Here is a 21,139-nt window from a genome sequence, read left to right as displayed (position 1 = left end):
AAAAGCAAGGATTTGGAAAAATGAGTGATGTTGGCTAAGGGCACGGGTCATAGTTTAACTACAAGGCTCCCACACCCTCTTAACCCTCAAATGAGCATGAAATTAAACACACAAAGGTTCAAACAATTTAATTTCCTTAACTCATAATTGTCATTACAATCTCCTTGAACCAACCCACAAGTAGTTGAGGTAAACTATTAAAAACTATGCACTACAATTGTCATTACAAATGAAATATCAAGATAAAAATGGAAATAATAGCAGGCTTCAATACCTGTATAAAAATGATGTGTTGTGACTATGAAAGCAAGCACTTGCTCTAAGCAAGTAGAAGTCAAACTCTAAAACATTAAAGATAATAAGATTAAGTTATCTTTTTTAAATGAGCATACTTCAAGCACTCATACTTCAAGCAAGAGAATAGCAAGTCATCTGCCATGAAAAATGCATCAACATAACTTCTTGATGTTTCCATGAACTCAAGCAGCGCAGGCAATACATGCTACATCATATAGCTTGGCCTTTTACATAGCCTACCCTAGCTTTGGGACTTGCGTGTTGTCTACCATAGATTAGGCTAAATGCATTCATTGCTACCAACAACACTTCATAGTGAGTACCAACTTTTGGGATCTTATATTCACATAATTAAACAACAATAGATGATTGCAGGAAAGTACATGCCAAAATTATCTCACCAGTATTGCTAACATTTCAAGGTAATGATAATCAGTTGGAATGTTTCAAAATGTTTATGATGATTTTTTTTCTCTGAAATCCTTTACATGTACAAGGCGTCCAAATATGAAAGAGCTTATTTTCGCTAATTATTGTCAAAAAATAATTGATATTTCTTGAGAAGTCAAAAGAAATACTTATTTTGAACTTTATGACTTGCACAAATTTAAAACCTGTAGAAATACTATCTCAACAATGATTTCCTGCCAATCAACCCGCCCAAACTTCATCCTAATAGGCTAGCATCAAAGCTTTAATTGTATTCATGTAAGCTACTATACAATATTGTTAGTAATGTTGGAAGTTCTCTACTTTGTCATTTGCAAAATATTTATGAAAAATGTAGGGCTTGGAAGTATCTAAGATCAAATATTCAACAAAATGGGCACTAGGACTGATTATGGACTGCTTGTTAATTTATATCATTGAAGGCCTATGCAACTGAGATATAGATCTAAACCTTGAAACTTTGTTGAAGGTATGTGATAATACAGTGAAGATACATCAATCATATTTAGGCTTCCACAAATGCCGCAACAGTTTAAACACTAAAAACATAAATCCTAGGTAAAGTTTGAGCGGTTGGATTGACAAAGAGCCATTTATGGGATATCGTATTGAGTCTATTCATGAATTTCCAAATTTATGCAAATTAAAGAAAGTTTAGATATATAATATATATTTCCAATAGCTACCACACAAATATGCTTGTCAATTTCACACAATTTCCAAAAAGAGTCTGTTCATATTTGGACCACTTGCAGTCATCATCTCACAAATCTAAAACATCAAAACAAACATTTTCAATGGCAGTAATCCAATTATAGCATCATGTTCTTGGAAATCATCTATAGACAAAATTCCTGACATAACTCCCAAAGAAATGGCTGTGGTTTGATGCTAATAGATGTGAGAAAGGAGCATTGTCCTGAAGTATGTAGTAAACATATTCGACAAACAACATGAAACGCCCAAACATAGGTAACTGTAGGGTTTATAACTATTTGAAAACCAAGCTAAGGTGAACATGCTCATACTGCTACAAGGCAGGAAGAAGCTGCTCAATGGGCATATGTGATTGGACAAATGAAGCTAAACCATGGCAACCAAGGGTGCAAAACAGAACATTTAACAACTGATTTCACTTGGAAATTTTACAGAAACCAAATATTTATGGGAGCAGGCAAAACTTTACTACGTGACAAGCAATATGATTAATATAAGCAACAGCTACAACTTCAACTTAGCACTTAACAAACTCATTCAAAAGCCTGCAAAGATTAACTAAATTCCATGAAATTTAGAGACATATAGTTGATCATAAATTTATGATTAAAAATGCATATGGGACTAGCGCAAGAAAACTGACCATACATGATCTTGCAAATAGGTGATCAAACCAACTATCAGTTTACCTTAACTTTCACCTCAGCTTGCCCCTTCCACATGCCATTTGCTGGCATATATCAACAATTTGGATCCCAATGTAAGGGACAAGGAGATGAAACCAATCCGAGTGATGAAGATAAGGCTTTTCAGAACTACACATGACAAACTGTTGTGACAAACAAAATATTGAGATAAAAATGGAGATTTGAACTAAACAAGTCCAAGTTGCACTTTACAGCATTATACATAAAAAATATTGAGTTCACCTTACCTAGGTGATCACAACTTGAAGCACAAAACATCAGTAGCAAATCAACAAACATGTATAATGCATCAATATACTATCTTCTAATCCATAGAATCCACTTCCCTGAAAACAGCACAGTATATGCCAATATAGGATTTAATTCTTAACTGAAATATAATCCAATAACTTAGTACAATAGAAGCATCATTTAAGCTTTATAGCCTTATGAAACCTGAAGAAAAAAGAACCTAAAATGATAAATCATAGCTAAAAAGAGAGCAATTCCACCAAACAAAAAGAAAAAAAGGAATCTAACATGCATTGAAAAGCATAAGTTAAGCAAACATATGCAGCCAAAAAAACCTGAAAACAAGTAATAAATTTTTCATACTGGCCTCCTAGAACAGTTGGGTCCTTGTTTGGTTATTGAGAAAAAAGAAAATCAAATTTTTCAATGGTAAGTAGATACACTAATGCAAGATTTTATAAAGCATTAGAACTAATAAATCAATATAACATAATAAATATGATAAGAAATACAAGAGGAGAAAGGATAGCATCCATCAAAATACATTTGGCATGACAACACATCCTTGCCCTTTTAAGACAAACTACTAGATCAAAACTAAAGTGGAGTCAAATGCTGCAATAATTTTATTAAATAATCTGAAAATTGGAACCAACTAAAAATGCAGAAGATTAATAGCAAGTATTTATATGCTAGTAAATAAATATGATAAATTCTATAAAAAGCAAAAGGGAACAAAGAACAAAATTTATCAATTGGAATTAGCATATGTTGAAATACATCTTAATGATGGATAATGTCTTTTAAGATAAAATAGAGGACAAAAATTGGAGACGAATTGAATGATTCACTATCTTCAAAGATATTAGAACTAAAACAATAATTTAATGTTATATAGTTTAAAAAAGTATATGATATGAGAGAACAAGGAATAAAATTTATTTATTACGTGTAAAATGAAACATATTCACCTTAATAACTGATGGCTCCCTTTCAAGATAAAACTAAAGAATGAAAATTGACAATGAATCAATAGGAATGCAAAATTCTAGAAAATATTAAAACCAATACAACAATCCAATATGAAATTATATAAAGAAGATAAAAAAATGAATATAATTTTTTTTTTTTATAGATAAAAAGATGTATATAAAACAAAAAGAGGAAGCACTAAAAGCAGTGCCCTTAGAGTATACAGGGAGTATACAAAAGAAGCCCAAAGGCTCAAACCGAAGGGAAAGGGATAGAAACAAAAAACATCACCTGCCCTTACTTAGAGCCTAACCAATCAAAGAAACTTACAAGAGAAGATGGGCTCAAAACTATAGACACCCTAACCCAGGACCAAAGATTACATACAAAAGAATTTTTCAATCTTTGGAGTGAAAACTCCTCATTACCAAATGCTAACAAATTTTTTTCCTTCCAGACTGACCAAAATATACATAAGGGGACCATACATTCACCTCAATCACGCATCATACTCCATATTCAACCAGTTGATGAAAATCAGGGAGAAATTGAATGCTAATATAAGATTTTAGAAAATACATTTTATCACAAAGAATAAAATTATTAGTTGAAATGTATATAAAAATGCTTTCACCTTGGTAATACCGTAATAGATCGTGCTAAAAGCTCCCATGCCAAGCATATATCCATCAAAAACTAAATGTCTCAACTCCTCTCAATTATTTCACAATCTAGAAAACAAAGAAATTTTTTTTAAATGAAATAAAAGAATTCTTCTAAGAATAAAAAAGAAAAACATTTATATATCACATTTTTCTTGTATGTTTCAACTAGTTAAGAGGGTATTTATAGGAGAAATGGGGTTGGCGGCATTTTTTAATATACTGGCAAAAAATATAGGAAAAATATGTATTGAAGGATGGTTCTAATCTAAACATGATTGATATCTGCTAAAATAAATAGTCCAGATTTGAGAATTCAATGCTTCAAAATTATTCTTAAATTTTTTTAGTTTTGATAAATAGATAATAAGATAAGTAATTCAAAACATGTTTTAGATTTTTTTTTCTTAATAAAGTATAATATAATGCATGTAAATATCATTAATATGGATGACTTTTTATTCAATCATTTAAGAAGTTAAATAATTCAAAATAATCCTTCAAAAATTTGTTCAATAATAGAATACAATGTAATATAGGTATATAGAACATTGATTTGATCATTAAAACACCTCGATTTGATCATTAATAGATTGGATATTTCAAAATATTTCTTTAGAATTTTAGTGTCATTAGTAAAACTCAAACAATGCTTCCTTTTATCATCAACAACTCAAATTATACATCAAAAATCAATCGCTAATATTAAAACTCTGGCACAGTACCGATTCAGTACCATAGCTTTTTCTTGTGCATAAACACCAGCAAACACAAACATGTGAACACCTGAATTTGTAAGGTACTAAATCATGACACATACTCGTTCAAATGTAGACGTTAATCCAAACTTCATTCTACACTTGTCAACAAAGCGATCTTTCTAATCAGAACAGAGATTCATTAAGTTTGCAATAAGGAAAGAGTGACCCAACAAATTAACAACTGAACTCTATTTGGAAAAATGTATAATGTGGAAAACATGAACTTACAGATGATAAATTTAATTCACATTTCATATTCTAAGCAGATGATAAAACATGAACTTACAGTCATTGAATGTAGTCAAGAATTGTAAGAGTCCTTCAAATGTATTGCAACACGTTTCATTAATGTCTCGTTGGAACCGGAAATTACAATGAGTTCCAAAATATTTCAGTACCATCGGTAGCAACTAAAAGCTATAAATCAAGAAAACGACATACAGGAATTTAAAATTTTTAACCATGTTGATAATGTCTCAACCCATCACAGCCCATTAATCAACATCAACTTCCAGCTTCCAACTTCCTTTTATATTTCTCGGCAACCAAACAAAATTGAAAACAAATGAAAAATAATAAAAATAAAAAATTCAATGATAATAAATTTTTTTAAAAAAAAAACACACACACACACCCACACACAAAATAAAGGAAAAAAATCCACTAAAACCCCAACAGAATCATAACAATAGAAGCAGCAGCCAACTGATCAGAGGATTGAAAAATAATAAAGATTATATTCAAAAAATAAATAATAAAAATAAAAATAAAAATCAAGAAATGAAAGCATAGATATGTACCCTTCAAATGCATTGCTCCACCGCCTGATAGACGAGAATCATCTTTCTTCAATATTTCCCATCTGAATTTTGAAATCTAGGGTTTGTGAAATCAACTAATTTAGAGAAGGAAGAAAATGCCTATAAATTATTAGAAAATTTGTTCAAAATCAGAACAAAATAATTCCCGGGTAAAAATAAATCCCACCTCGTCAAAACCTCGAATATCATTTTCCTAATACTCACTTTTTTCCTTATTTTCTTCCATTTTCTCTTTTTTCTTTCAGTGTTTTTTTTTTTTTAATAATATTAGATCACTTCTCACAAATAAAATAATAAATTAAATATAATAGTATATAATATTATTTTATATAATATTATATTTTAATTGCTTTTATTTGTTTTCTAAAATAGTAAAAACATTTTAAAAATAATTATACAAATATAAAAAATAATAGATAAAAATAATTTTAAGAAGTATTTAAAAACATGTTTAGGTTGAAAATATTTCAAATTTTCAAATATATTTTCTAAAAACATCAAAAAAAAAAAAAAATTATTCTCAAAAATTATGTTTTTGAAAAGTGTTTTCAAAAATTAACTAAAGAATAAAATTTGTGAAGTTTGCAGAGTATTTATAATATTTAATCCAATACAATTCTAATAACGAAAATAATACAATCTTTAATATTTTCCCAATATCAATCGTCATGGAGATAAATGAAAGTCAACATGTAATCAGTTAATCAATATAAGGTAAATATATAAGTAAATAAAGAGTCGAAGGGGATTGGAAACGTCAACCCATGACAATCACCATTGAAAAAGTAGGAACGAAGAGACACCCTGTTTGAGTGAGAAGGAAATTAATTTATTTTAGGGTCTTTTTAATTTTGTGAATACGAAAAGGTTAATAGATTGATTGAACAAATGGAATGAATATGAATTGAACACTGTGTTTGTTTGTTTGATTTATAGGGAAAATATATCTTGATTCATAGCCTTCAAAGAAGCATACCACCCATCCTTTTCCTTTCTCAAATCTCTACCCACATCAGAGACATTTAACCCAGCCACCAACCCCATGAAGGGGTCGTTTCATTCAATCCACTCCTACAAAGAGACATGTAGTCCCACTGCCAGTCTCATATCAGTGTCTAAGGCCAACTGTCCACGAAGCAAGCCAGGCCATACCTCATTTTCTGAGGCCTCACCACTTCTGAGCCAAATAACCTGTCGCATACTCAGTTCAATCATTTTCCACTCTCCATGACCTCAACATCAGGCTATATTATTCACCAGTGCTTTCAAAACTACAATTTCAATCACCAATTCCAAATCAAACTTGACAATATTATGAAAGTTTTCGACTATAAAACTCTAACCCCATCAATAGAAGTGTCCCAGAAGCTCATCTGCAGAATCACTGCATTCTTTCAGTTAAACATAAATTCTGGGCACATATCAGAAGGAATGGTGGTGGTGGTGGTGGTGGTGGTGGTGGTAGTAGTAGTAGTAGTAGTAGTCAAACAATATCAATAGACCCTTGTAGAAAAGAGTACTTTCATATGTCTTTAAACATTTGCCGAAACTGCAGCAATATACAATTTTTCTTCCTTAAAAACTTTATACTTATATAGCAAAATGATTGAAGGATGGTAAAAGAAAAAAAGAAAAGAAAAACGATGTACAATGAATATAAATAACGGTAAAGGTAAGGGGCTGAGCTTTGAAGCAATGGATTAGTGCAAAAAACGAATTAAGGGTAATCGCTAAAACTCATAGAAGGAGGGTGCCACGGTTTCTCTCTATATATGCCTTAGTGCAGCCTCGCATCTAGTGCCACCATCACCTAGGTGGGAGTTCGGTTGGTTGACCACTGAGAGCTGGGTTTGATGAGTTAGAGGGGAGGGACCCATTATCTTGAGGGGGTTGGCCACCCCATTTTGGTTCTGCATCAGTTGGCTCAACCACATGCACAGCTCCATCGCTCATGCCCAGGGCAATTTGGTTGGGCTCTGATGGATGAGCCGCTATAACAAGAGGATAGACCCCACTGCTGCAGAAGATCAGAACCATTAGTAGAGGTACCAAAACCAACCGATAAATGGGAGTTGGGAGTTATGAAGTAGTTCTGGAAATAGTGAAGTTGGAGTACCTGAGTGCAGGAGAAGGTATGTAAGCAGAAGGTGCTATTCTGCAGCGAAGCCTTAAGCTGTCTGCATCAAAAACTCCAACAGCCCCATCACCAAAACCAGCATAAACCAGCATACTGTCACAGGAGTATATTGCACTTGAAATGGGAGCTGGAAGTGAGTCTTTCGGAGACCACTGCAACATTGATTAGGAAATCAGTAAGATTGAAGTTCAAAAAAGGACTCCAATGAAAAGAGAAGAAACATTATCTATGTGTCATGTGTAGACCATATCTACCCATTGGCCAGTATCCAAAATTTGTTCAGAACTGCCACTTCACTTTGCACAACCTTTATCAGTAACCTGAACTTCTAATGTTGGCATACATTCTTTATTTCCCAAGTAAATATCACACTCACAAGAGATGCGAGAAACTGAGTTTTGAAATTTGGATTTGATAATGTTATTTGTTGGAGACACATTGAACATAATATTCATCTAAAATTTCATGTTCCTAGTAGTATTTTTAGCTGGTTTACATCGTATCTTCATGTTAATATACCTTCAATTACCAAATTAAACCTGTAATGCACTTTTTTTAATAGATCTTTCCCTCTTTTTGAAAATTGGACCCTCAGAATTATAATAATCATCTGATAACAATAAATCTAATAATGATTATCAATTAGCTATTTTGTAGACTTCTTAAAGTATATTATCAAGTAGAGTTTTTTAACTAGCTAGGGTTCCATTTTTACAAGGCTCTGTGGTCTATCCCTTTCATTCCACACGCTTTGTGGTTTCATTTATGTGGTGTACAATTTATCTCACACACAAAAGTTGGTCATTAAACACACAAAAGTTAATGACATACTATGATTCTTGAGTTTAAAAGCTTACCGATCGCACGCATTCAAGCTTGCTATCATACACAGCAATCTGGCTTTCATGAACAACCAACAGATGAGCTTGATCATTATGAAACTGGACTTTAGTGTCTCCAACCAACGGGGACGAGCGACCTGCTGGAGCTTGTATAAACCTCGATTTCCTTTTTTCCCATCCATCAATGCTCCACACACACAACTGCAACCCAATTCATCAAATCAAAATAAGTATTATACAGCTAAAAATTAATTCCTGGAAATTGACTAATTGCTTAGGCAAATAATAAAAATGCCAGTGTCTCATCTCCACTATTTTTTTATCAATGATCCAGATCCACTAACCACCACCATGTTTCAATTCAAGTGTGCAACACACTTCACCGATATCATACTAGGCCTTCAGCACCTTAACACACACCTCTTGCTGCCAGTGTCATCACTTGTTTAGTTTTGTGAATGTCTACTCTCAATTACATTGTAAGCAAAAAACACAGGCACATTAGTATGAACCACTTTTTATGCCATAAAAGCATGTGTGACATGCAACCATGTTCAACAAGAGAAAACACAACTAAGGTAATCTTGGAATCATAAGAACAAATTTCAGCCCAAGAATGATATCAGTGATCCATTTGATAGTTTAATTGAGCCTCCATGGCTCATCAATGATAGAATTTGATGGCTTTAAGGTTCAAATCAGGGCAAGGCTCAAGGAGGGGCACCTCAAGATACTGCAAGGGTTAGAACAAAATTCTTTAAATTTCCCAACCCTTGTTGATGCAGCACTTAAGGGTTCAGCCATAGGCTTGTGGGAAAAATAATCAGTCTTTCTCATAATTGTCCAGATACTACCTATGCATCTAGATTTCCATCTATAGACAAGCCAGGAGAGGTATAAATATGAAAGCAGTACATAAAATTTTTCAGATGCTTGATGCCCACACCAGGGGAAGGTATTCTCTCTAAGTAAACAGAGTCAGAGCATTAAGTTGTATATAATATTTACAGCACTTCCTTATGGCTGATGGCAAGGGCGAGGACTTACAAAAATATAATCATACTCAAATATATATTAGCTACTGACCTGGGCATCAGCCCCAGAAGATACCAGGCAATTAAGAATTTGGGAAAACGCAAGTCCGGTTACTCGTTTCTGGTGACCCTTGAGTTTTGTTTTGACCTGCCAACATGATCCAAAGAAAGTTCAGTGCGTTTTCAGAACTGAGCAAATTATACAAAAACTTTAAAATCACTAACTAATAGGTAGTGTAAAGTGCTTAAAGAACTTTAAGAGTTCTCATAGAGTGCCTGAAATGAGTGACAACCACCGGTGCAGCCCTATTCTTATTGACCAATATTTGTTCAAATGATCAAGATTTTCTCATATTCAAAAGAAAAAATAAATAAAAATAAAGATCAGATTGATCCAAATAGATAAATACTCTTGACATTCCAAAATAATTTATAGTCTGCAATGGCAATAGGAAAACACTATAATGTTAAACAATTCTAAATTAAAACTGATTATCTTCAAACTTCAGAAACTTCACATAACCAATACATGATTATAAAGAATGAGCATGAGCTGATGCAAAAAGCATATGCAAGACATCATCATTCCACTTGAAGATAGAATTTGACTTTAACAATTAAAAACACAGGAAAAATTAATCAACAAAAACAATGCTTCACCTCATCAACTCTGACATTATATATTTGAATTGTAGAATCCTCCATTCCTATGGCAATGATATTATTATCTTGAGGATGGAAAGCCAAAAAAGTGGCTGCAGGAGGTGGTGACATGAATGTCGTCATGACCTGAGAAGCAGTGAGCATGCTAATTGAGTTATACGGAAAAGCTTAAATAATTATGCGCATACCAAATGGCTAGAGTGAATTCTGGTGAAGAAAAGAAATGAACTCCAGAGAAGCAGGAAGACAACAGACCTTAAATGTCATCATGTTGAACAAAGACACCTTCCCACCAGATGCAGACATGACATAGGAATCATTTTTTGATAAAGCAATGCATGCAGCTGACTCTTCAGTTGGGTTATTGTCGCCTGTGTCATTGGTCATGAGAGTTCCATTGGCAGGTTGCCACAATTGTGGCACAACATATGCAGTAGACTGAAAATTATGCAGTAGAAACCCGTTAAAAATAGAACAGCAAAAGTGAGAGGAGGAAGAAGAGCAAATGAAACAACAAAACGCAAACCTTTCCCAGCGGATTCCTTTCGGAACGCTGCCATTTCCAAAGTTTGTGAACAGCATTGGAGATAAGGGCTAATAGAGCTAGTCCTGAGTTAGTGTAGATCAGCCTCACAACCTACAATTTATGATTCCCGCCCTCAATTTTAGGCAACAAGTTAAAGATGCATTCACATGCAAAGACACATGTCAAAACCATACTAGATATGAAGTCTCAAACTGATGTCATGAACTTCCTTTATCTTGGGAAATATCAGGGCAAGAATGGATTAAATTTTATTAAATCAAAATACATTCAAAAACAAAATTCATAGTATCTGTGATCTCAAAGGAAAAAACCTCTTTCAATATAAGAAAATTTTGTTCTTTTAAAAAATATTACTTCTCTTTCCTGATCAAGCATTGTTGATAAGTTCAGAAACCCTTTGTATTACTTTGAGCACCACCTACCTTGCCTGTTGTCACTGGATCTGGTAACCGTAGAGCCTTCAATTGAGATTGATCCACAATGTCAGGAATCTTCCAGCTCTTAATCTTCTCTAGATCATCTGAAATCTTCGGTTTAACATCAACAAGCCGACTGCTATCCATGGTAGCCTGCAGAACATGCAACATAAACATCAGAACCTAGCTGGCAGTAACAACTACGTGCAACTTGAAAAACTGAACTTACAAGATTGTTAATTGACACGGCAGGTTGGATCCTATCAGAGCGTTCCAGACTAGGAGACATTGCAGCAGAAACATTGGCTGCTGGTCCCAGTGCATTAACAATCAGAGGCTACAAAGAAAAGTTGAAATAGTGCCAAACAAGATTGATGTTAAAAAAAATCTATACAAATATATATATATATATATATATATATATATATATATATATATATATATATATATATATATATTAGCAAAATAAAAAATAAAAAATGCATCAAAGAAATGACGTCATAGTAGGATTTAAAGATTAAGGGAAAAATCCGTCAACTCTAATTAATTGTAGGAGTCACCAAATTTATTAACTAACAAAATTATTAATATTTTTGTTAAAGAAAAATAATTCCTTGGAAGCATAAAACTCCCTATGGCAAAAGATGACTCTGTACATCTATATCAGTGTACCTACTATTTCAATGTATATATTTCCAAGGGACACAGAAGCTTATGATGTCCATCACAACCAAAAGCTGAACTTGTTGAACTTTTAATGCTATAATTCTTCTCATAGTCTACATAAGGATAACTTAAGGTCAAAATCTGGGGCAACAATTTCTCCAAGTTAGTCTATCATATTGGTTTTATGGCTCATTCTTGTAAATCTTTGTAAATATTAGTTTCCGTGATTATAAGATAATTGGCTCACCCAATTGATTTGATTTGATTTTTTTTATTTTTAACAAAAGCTCACCCAATTGATTTGACTGAACAAGTTTCACTGCTAGGATTGCTAAGTTTGAGAAATATATTTTTTTTCACTACTAACTTTTCATGGTGAATAAATAAGCAAATATAAACACAGATATACGTATACATACTTGTATCTCTATGCTAATAATTGATAAAAAAAATAAAAAATAAATAAAAAATTCTTTTTTTGATAGGCCTCAATGCTCATAATTGATAATATAACAGGCTTGTTCAAAAGAAATCATTAACTATATAGTAATATTTGGGATGGATAACATAGTTTTGTTCCATTTTTTTTTTTTTTTAGCAGAAACAAAAATAGTTTTATTCCAATAGTTGATAATTACTAATCATCTATCACAGAACCAAGCTAGTTTCTCAAATAATTACAAATCAACAGAGATAACAAATTTACAAAATAATAATAGTCAAAAGGGTCAACGGTAGATGCCCATCACAAATCTCTCAGCATATAATACTACATGTATTCTATTGATCATTTCACATACTTAAAATTTCTTTAGCTTACATTTTTTACCTTAAGTTCCTTTGAAAGTGTTATAAATTAGCACTATGAAATTTGAACTCACAATAGTTACAATCAGGTGTTGCAATGAGGATTTCCATAATTTTTCTTCAAGCAGGTTAAAGTTAGATGTAAAAAGGGACTAGGTGGTTTTCTTGTTAGCATTCATTCTTGAGTCCCAAGATATTATAAAAAAAAACTATAAGATATTACCTTAGAATTGATGGGTTCAGAAGGACCCCGATGTCCCTCCATAGGCCTACTCTCTAACATCCTTGTCAAGCGCAGGCCATCATTGTTGGCCAAAATTTTAATTCCATTTTCACTTGTTGTGACCGCCAACAATGACCCTTCCTTATTGAATCGCAGTCTAGGGCTTGCCTGCAAGGAGTAAAATTGCATGAGAAGAAAACAATGGCTTCTCTAATCTTTGACAAGAAACCTAGTTCAAATAGTAAAAAAATAAATAACTAGAGAGGAGCAAATACTAACAGGCAACCCGCCTTCTGCCTCCACAGCTGTCAATATGTTGGTATTATCCATATCCCAGAACTTAATCTGAAATTCATCACCAGCAGCTAAGAACCGGTTTCTAGTTGTGTCAAACTGGACCACACCTAAAGATCGTTTCCTAAAACCTAAATATGTCCGTTTAATAGCTCCTTCACTCTCATTCCATTCAACTAGGTGAGATTCACCTTCTTTACTTGTTCCACAAGAGAAAAGCCTGGAAAACAATACAAGATTCTAATAACTATATAAATTAAAACTAAAAAGAAGAAGAATACAAGACTAATAACAAAAAATTGCATGATAGACCATCTAATATGGCTGATGTCATATGCAAAAGCAATTAGGTAGATAACCCCCCAAAACACCATCAAATAAAATCATTAGTAACAAATAGTTTTCAGTGCCACATGATGCTTCAGGGCATTTCAGTATACAAAGAGTGAAACAGATAAAGCCACAAATTATATACATCACTAGTACCAGAATAATTCCGATGCCACCACATGTAGGATATTTTCACATAATAAAGTACAAACATAGAAATACAATCAATTAATTCAAATGTCAAATTTCTTCATAAATCAATTCATTTAATATCCCTGGGGGCTGGAAGAGTTAAAAAGCTTCACCTTGTTCCATCCGCACTATAGGCCATCATGGTACACCAATGTCCAGGAGCATCATAGTCTACTCTAGATCCCAAGCAATCATATAGCCAAGCTTTAATCTTCCCATCTATGGCAGTAGAAAAAATAAACTGCAGACAAAGGAAAAGTGAGTTGGATAAATGAAATTGGACATGATGAATACCATATAACCCTTTGCAATATCCCATTTGCTAAGACCATATTATGCTACATTTTATGGCAGCTCATTTTCAACAGCTAAGATCAACATGATCAGATAGCCTCAGCCAAGAAACCAAAAAAACAAATGTTGTAATTCTAATAGGTGATATATCTTACAGGCCCCATAGTTCTTAAAACATATGAATCATTCAACCAACAGACTCAAAATAGTAAATTCCACACATCACAAGAAAGAGAAGGTAATATATATATATATATATATACATATGAGCCCCGAGCAAAGGTTAGGCTATTCAAAACAACGTGACCAAAAGGAGTTGAGTTTATCAAGAAAGCCTCCCTTTGATCAGCAGCTTCTCTCTAAAAATAAAGAAGACACCCATCCTTTCCAATGCAATTAAGAAGATTAGATTTAAGCAGAAGATTAAACGAAGATATCTATCAAACCAACCATGGACAGATATATTTGAGTCCACAGGTCATATTGCCTTTCTTTCATAATTTTGCAGTAATATGATGATGTTGACCTTTTCACTTGGGCATGATGTAAAAAGCCCACCTGAGCAGCATTAATAAGATGATTTCCACCTCAAAATAAAATATTTCCCATTCACCTGTGACCTTTTAATCAGAGAACTCTCACGTCAAAGGATGGGAACAATTACCAATTGGGTCCAACCCATTTGGAAATAGCACCATTTAAACTAGCAGAACACATTAACAAAATAACAGGGCATATGACGATATAAGTAGCTAATCAAACAGCTGAAAACTTGCACTATTAGCCCTTGTATCAAATGTTAACACATCGATGTGCTAAAAAACAAATATAAAGCTAATATTTACTTCTAAAGAGAACTCACCTGAATATTTTCTTTATAATGAGGGCAGACTGAATATACAGGAGCTTCATGGCCTTCAAATGTATACAGCCTGCGTCCAGTTTGAGCATCCCATACCTAATGCAGAAGGAAATACATTGAGAAAAACCAATTTTCCTTTTCACAAAATAATATCTAGTCCTCACAAGCATTAAAAAGCTTCAGCTGTTAAGGAATAGGCAAACAGTGTATATCAAACTAACAACCCCTAGAATGTGAGACCACCTCCCACATGTGGAGACAGTAAACTAACAACTGGCAAAGAAATGAATGTTTGCAAGGAGATTCAAACGGAACTTCTAGGCAAACCTTCAATACCACATTGGACTGCCAATAGCCCCCAAAGCTTAACTATCAGAGAATGGGTCAACAGTGTACATCAAGTTAAGAGAGTTTATACCTTTATTGTCTTATCATCACCACATGTGACAATGCACAATTGCTTGTTGGGATGAGCAAAAGCAACATCATTAACACCACCAATATGAGCATCAATCTGAAGGATATAATCATGTCAGTAACTAAAACCTATCTCATTGCCAGGGAAGAAGACAAAATTCATGGCAAAGAACTCACTTCTAGATGCTGTCTTAGTTCTCCAGCCGGATTGTAAGTGTATATCTGAACAATATGTTTGGAAAATGCAACACCTAGAAGATGCAAAATGTAACTAAACAGTCAAAAAATATTGTCTAACAGAATAAGCATATAAGCTAATGAAATTAAGCTCAGTGATAATACAAGAAACTTTTCATAAGTACCAAGTATAAGTCCATCAGGCCCCCATACGCATCGATTGACAGAGATTGTGGCATCTTTCAACAATGCTGTCTGAGAATAAAATCAAGACCAGTTAAAGACAAGATCAGCTTACAGTAAGGTAGTAACAGATTTTCAATACTATTATCTATCCTTAATCTACATTCTTATATCAAGCAATGAGTCTCGGACAGAAGACCAAATGAATCAGGTGATGTAGCTAGAACCTACATAATTATAAGAGTTAACAGTGAGATGGGGGAGGATCATAAAGAGGGTGACCAGTAAGGACTAAGGGGACAATTAAAAAGAAATTTTAAATATTGAAGGCAAAATATGAGGTTTGTACAGTAGAATCTAATAGCATATCCAATGAATTTGTATGAAAATACCTGCAATGGCATCGAACAGGCTGAGATATCCCAGACCTTGAAAGGTTTATGCGCCAACCTTTCCCGGGATCCGACTTCCCAAAGGCTAATGTCACCAACATTTGTCCCAACTGCAGTTAAAGACCAACAAAATTTTTAACTATAAAAACTGAGGGAAAAAAAATCAAAAGCAATAATGAACAGAATATCATTCGAGTTTCAACCTAGAAGGACAGTTTGTTGTTGTGGATGAAAGTCCATGCTCATGACATTGGATCCTTGAGTAATGGTTCGCACAACAGATTTTGGAAGATCATCTTGCGAATAGACATTGGGTGCATGAGCCACACCAGAAAATGACACCTACAAAACCATAGTTATGTATTTTCTTAAGTTTTGTAAGTGCAATAAGAAAAAGATAAAGAAAATGAAATTTTTAGAGCTGCACTAGAGATGGGATACCAACAAAACAACAGAGTATCATTTAAATTTTGTCGAAAAAAGAAAAGAAGTGAGATAATAAAACAACCACCCAATATGAAAGCAAAACAGTATTTATAACAGCTAGCCCATATAAATGTGCAGCTTGCAAAAAGAATCGGTCATTTCCACCTCATCAGATTGACCAGTGCGAATTCGCTTCATCAAGTGCTCAGAATCACCAGATTGATAATCCATCCCTGTAACACCTGTAGGGGTCCTTTGGTGTTTTAAGAATGCAGCTGTAAGAATAAAAAATAATTAAAATTATAAAACCAATTAGTTTCACCAAAGTTTGTAACTCAGCAGAAATCTAAAAGTATTACAAACCAGAGCCAGAAGTAGATAGTTACCAACATTCCCACCTGCAGTAGAAGGCTGCACAAGGCTTGGGGGACCTGCTGCCACTGCAGCATGAGGCAAGGACGGATTGGTGCTTGACATCCAACCAGCAATAGCACCAGGAGATGGGGAAACAACAGGCTGAAAGGGCTGCATAGCAAGGTGAGTTAAGTATTATTCCCAGGAACTGCAAGATCTGTTTACAAATTTATAGATGTAAATTACTTACATTATGGGCACCAATAGGAGGAAATGCCCCAGCTTTGGGAATGGGTCCCACAAGGGGATTATTTGTGGGAGGAGGAGGACGAGCTCCATTAGTAGGAGTGCATGCATGATCAGTGAAGAGTGTTTTGATATCAGGGTTAGAACGAGGATTCTTGCAAAGCTGATGTTGCCAATTCAGACTGAAATATTGAAAGAGAGGAATCACATCAAAAGTAACAACTTTAATCAAACAAGAACTAGTATTGGCTACACATGAAAATTCCATGGTATTAGTTGTATTTATAAGTTGACTACAAGAATCAGCCTAAAGAGAGAATAAGAGAGAGGAAGTGAGCGAATGTGGGATGCAGAACTATATAACAAGTTACAATCGGCATCCAGAATTCTGTTAGATGGCAGTGTAACTGGTCTAAACGGACAAAATCTGAAGAATGTAAATAGGAATCACCTCTGGTTTATCAAGGTCCTAAGTCGTGAAGCTTTGAAAGCTGGAAAAGTAAGCTTGTCACGGAACAGTGGATTTGCCTCAATAAGCTTTTTAAGTTCTATAAGCATAATACCACGAGCTGATTTTGTGTCCCCGTACTTTGAGAGCTGCTCGTTTTGCCTGATGGCGCACACAATACAACCAAAGAAAAGGAAAACATTAAATGCAGATTATCACAATTCACAAAGGGCAATACGCAAATAGGTACCAAAAACTTTCAAGAGAAAGTGACTAAAGATATTAGGACCAATCATAATACCACCCAAACGAATTCCTGGAGGACCAAGATTGCATACCTAAAGTTCTCAAGAGTAAGCAATTGGGTAATTTCCTTAAATAGCTCTTCATTGAAAGATGCAAAAACCTTAAGGTCTTTGACAAGAATCTCAACAGCCTTTGCTCGGTCCTGCCTGATAACAAGAATCAAAACAACAGATTATCAAATACCATACACATGAACAAATGCAAAAAACAAAAAATTAAATACTCAGATTTCTAAATCAAACAATGCATATACACCAATACACCAAAGCCTATAAGGCTATAACCAACCAACATGACTCGGCATCATTCCTTTCAATTCAAAGTACAATATCCAATGTATTCCCATAGATTTCTCAAGTGCCTGAGCATTTAAATTCAAACAAAATGGCCTCCATCCTCACCATAACAGTTGGAAGAGAGTTTTGGCACAAAGCAGGCAGCTAGAACACCACATTTGCTTATTACAACTGGAAGTTCATAAATGGAAAACCTATTGCGATGGAATAAAAACTCACCTATCAAGAGCTTCCAAATACTTTTGCTTCCTAATCTCAAAGAAAATCTTCATTGAATACCGATTGTCTTCGACCTTTGTGAATCCACATAAATACCGCTCTACTTCATCCCATTCACCTGCCTGAACTTGATCTTCAAAATGTTTCATATTGAAGAAAAACCCAGACTCCTGCTCTAACCTAAAAATTCAGAAATCATAAAATACAAACTTATCAAAAGCAGTTATTACTAATCTAAGCTCAATCACTTAATTCTCCGTTTGGTCTCCGAGACAAGAGAGGAAAGGAAACATAATTGAAATTTCAAACCTTAGCCTTCAATTATTTAGGGGACTTCCACTCAACTGAACATAATGCAAATATTTCATTTGCAGAATTTTCCAAATCAAGCCCACCAAAATGCAGAAGATTATACACACACACACACACACATATATATATGCCTTTCTTTGTTATTTCTTTTCCTCAATTATCGCAGTAACCAATCGGACAATTAGATAAATCATCCAACCAACGTACAGCAAACTTACTTATGAACAGTTTCCTTGAACTTCTCCTCGTCCAAGAACTGTAATATTAAAAATACCAGTTCCCTACTCAGCGACGACATCGTCCCCGGTACCCCTAATCGCTCCAGCTCAAAGATCTGATATTAAACCCACAGCAATCTGGATTTGGCCCGAAAAACCTTTCGGGTGGAACTACTTCACGAATGTGATGAAATGTAAAACACCCAAAACCTAGTTCTTCAGTTCTATATCGGAGGCATTAATACAGTGAAATTCTCAGGTGTATGCCTCAAATCATTCGTCAAACACCGCATTCAATAAACCAACTTACACATAAATACGAACGGCCCTCAATAACTCGTTCAAATTTCAAATCAATACAAGGAAAGCTCTTCACTTCACCGAAATCATGCAAAACCCTAATTTGCCAAAATCAGGATAACAGAAAACCCTAACTAAAACCCTAAAAATTTTCAGCCTGGAGTACAACCATATAGCAAGTTCCAGGCTTCATTTCACAACATAAAATTTTACCATATAAATGTAGGTTTCATGTTCTTCCTCTTGAGCCAAACTAGATTATAACGTTGAGAGAACAAAAGCAGAAACACAAAACCTTACTGACGAAACTCCATTTCTAGGGTTAGGGTTTTTCAGCAGCCCCTCTTTCCCTTTCACCTCAACAACCCTCTTTTTCTCTCCAAAGCCCCTGAATTTCAATCTGGGTCGCCTCCTTCTCTCTCCAAAAACCCTTTCTTTCTATCTGGGCCCCCTCCTCGCTCGCTAAAATCCCTCTTCTCGGCCCGGGCTCCCTCCTCTTCCTAAAATCCCTTTTCCTGCCTGGTTCCCTCTCTCTAAAAACCCTTTTTCCCAACCGGGTTTTTGCTCTCTCCACCGCTTTCCTTTGCCCCTCTCTCTTTCTCTCTCTTTCACCTCTGCACCCAATCCTTCTCTCACTGTATCTTACGCATATATATATATAAATGAATTCTCGCTTTTTCTCTCTTTATAGGACACCCTAGGACTAGGTTTTTGTGATGGTGGTTTTGGTAGCTTTCCCTTGCTTTTCTCCCCCTTTCTCTCTCTACAAATCCACCGCTTGGGTGCGCTGATGTTATTTGAAAGCAAATGGGAAAAAACCCTACATCTCTGCACAGCGACTATTCTATATACTGTTGCTTTTTTACTATTGGCTCCGTCTCCCTCTCTCTCTACTTTCTCTCTCTAGCTTTTGATGTGTCCATGAACAGTAGTTTCTTGGAATATGAGCCCATTAGGTCGGCAGTCAGTTCAGTGCTTCTGTTTTCATTCTTTTCCTTTTTTCCACTTTTACCCCTTCACTCTTTTCAACTACCCTATTCTCTCTCCCTTTTCTTCCCATCTTGCCCTTTTTCCTTCTTTTTTTTTTTTCTTTTCTTAGAAAATGCTTAATTTTAAAAAATTATTTGGACCCAATTAGAAACTTTACTTTAAAAAAACATAAAATAATTTTCTATTTTTAATAAGAAAGTGGTTTTTAAAGAATTTATTTTGAAAACAATATTTTAAAAAATATTTTACGTTGAAACAAAATTTTATTTTTGAAATCAATAATTTTAAAAATAGGAATTGAAAATAATGATTTTAAAATCATTTACGATAAAACCTTGATTATTTTGGATGTTAAAAGATTATTAGGAGATAAAATTAGTCTCATTTATTTGTATCTTAATTTAACATTCATTTTTTCTTATTTTTATTAACAAATTTAGTAATAATCTTAATAGATACAAGTCTATTTCAAATTTGAATAAAAATAATATTTAAACTTTAAATTTTAAACAAAATATCTCAAATTTTAGTAGCCTACAAAAAAACCAAACATTATCATCATGAAATTGTATAAAATATAAATTTATTTAGAATTAAGAAGGTTTTGCGGTATCTTTGATTGTGTCGTCTTCTTGTATAAAATTAAGAGCATTTTTTAATAGTATATTTTTGAAAAAAAAAATAATAAGTAAATAGTGGAATACCTTTTTTTCTTCACTCTTTTTTTATATTTGTTAAACTAATAGGGTTTTATTCTTATGTAAAATTAAGTACATTTTGTCATTATTTATTGCCAATGAATACTATTTGTATCCATCTTTGTTCATTTACAATTTTATGTTTAATTGTCAATTATTTCCAAAACCCTTTTTAAGAATTATTATGGAATATAATATTTTTTATAACATATTTTAATTATTTTTTTAAATA

General features: G+C 33.8%; 1 protein-coding gene and 1 long non-coding RNA gene across 5 annotated transcripts; both read right to left on the bottom strand.

Moving 5' to 3' along the window:
• Positions 1-1,266: 1,266 nt before the first annotated feature.
• Positions 1,267-5,807, bottom strand: LOC117934042. The gene is made up of 3 exons (XR_004654413.1): positions 5,598-5,807; positions 2,399-2,497; positions 1,267-2,293 (listed from the first exon to the last, which is right to left on the bottom strand). It is a non-coding gene; the product is annotated as an uncharacterized LOC117934042 (long non-coding RNA).
• Positions 5,808-6,848: 1,041 nt separating this feature from the next.
• On the bottom strand, positions 6,849-20,077 carry LOC117932957 (protein TOPLESS-RELATED PROTEIN 2-like). 4 transcript variants are annotated; one of them, XM_034854283.1, is made up of 25 exons: positions 18,920-20,077; positions 18,390-18,569; positions 17,907-18,020; positions 17,572-17,730; positions 17,125-17,302; positions 16,907-17,045; positions 16,686-16,795; positions 16,298-16,436; positions 16,095-16,204; positions 15,705-15,774; positions 15,520-15,593; positions 15,344-15,439; positions 14,926-15,021; positions 13,883-14,010; positions 13,233-13,467; positions 12,954-13,121; positions 11,487-11,594; positions 11,264-11,410; positions 10,821-10,931; positions 10,550-10,732; positions 10,292-10,420; positions 9,684-9,779; positions 8,613-8,798; positions 7,735-7,907; positions 6,849-7,635 (listed from the first exon to the last, which is right to left on the bottom strand). In XM_034854283.1, exons 1-25 carry the CDS (start codon positions 18,997-18,999, stop codon positions 7,425-7,427), a joined length of 3,420 nt encoding a protein of 1,139 aa, XP_034710174.1. In that variant the 5' UTR covers positions 19,000-20,077; the 3' UTR covers positions 6,849-7,424. The 4 variants fall into 4 exon arrangements, with proteins under 4 accessions (XP_034710174.1, XP_034710175.1, XP_034710176.1 ...); XM_034854284.1 differs by having other exon boundaries at positions 6,849-7,632; XM_034854285.1 differs by having other exon boundaries at positions 16,919-17,045; positions 18,920-20,076.
• Between the last annotated feature and the right edge of the window lie 1,062 nt (positions 20,078-21,139).

Source organism: Vitis riparia, chromosome 16 (genome assembly GCF_004353265.1).
Source record: "Vitis riparia cultivar Riparia Gloire de Montpellier isolate 1030 chromosome 16, EGFV_Vit.rip_1.0, whole genome shotgun sequence".
Taxonomy (NCBI): domain Eukaryota; kingdom Viridiplantae; phylum Streptophyta; class Magnoliopsida; order Vitales; family Vitaceae; genus Vitis; species Vitis riparia.
Note: the sequence above shows the minus strand (reverse complement) of the source record. Positions and strands in the feature narration are given on the sequence as shown.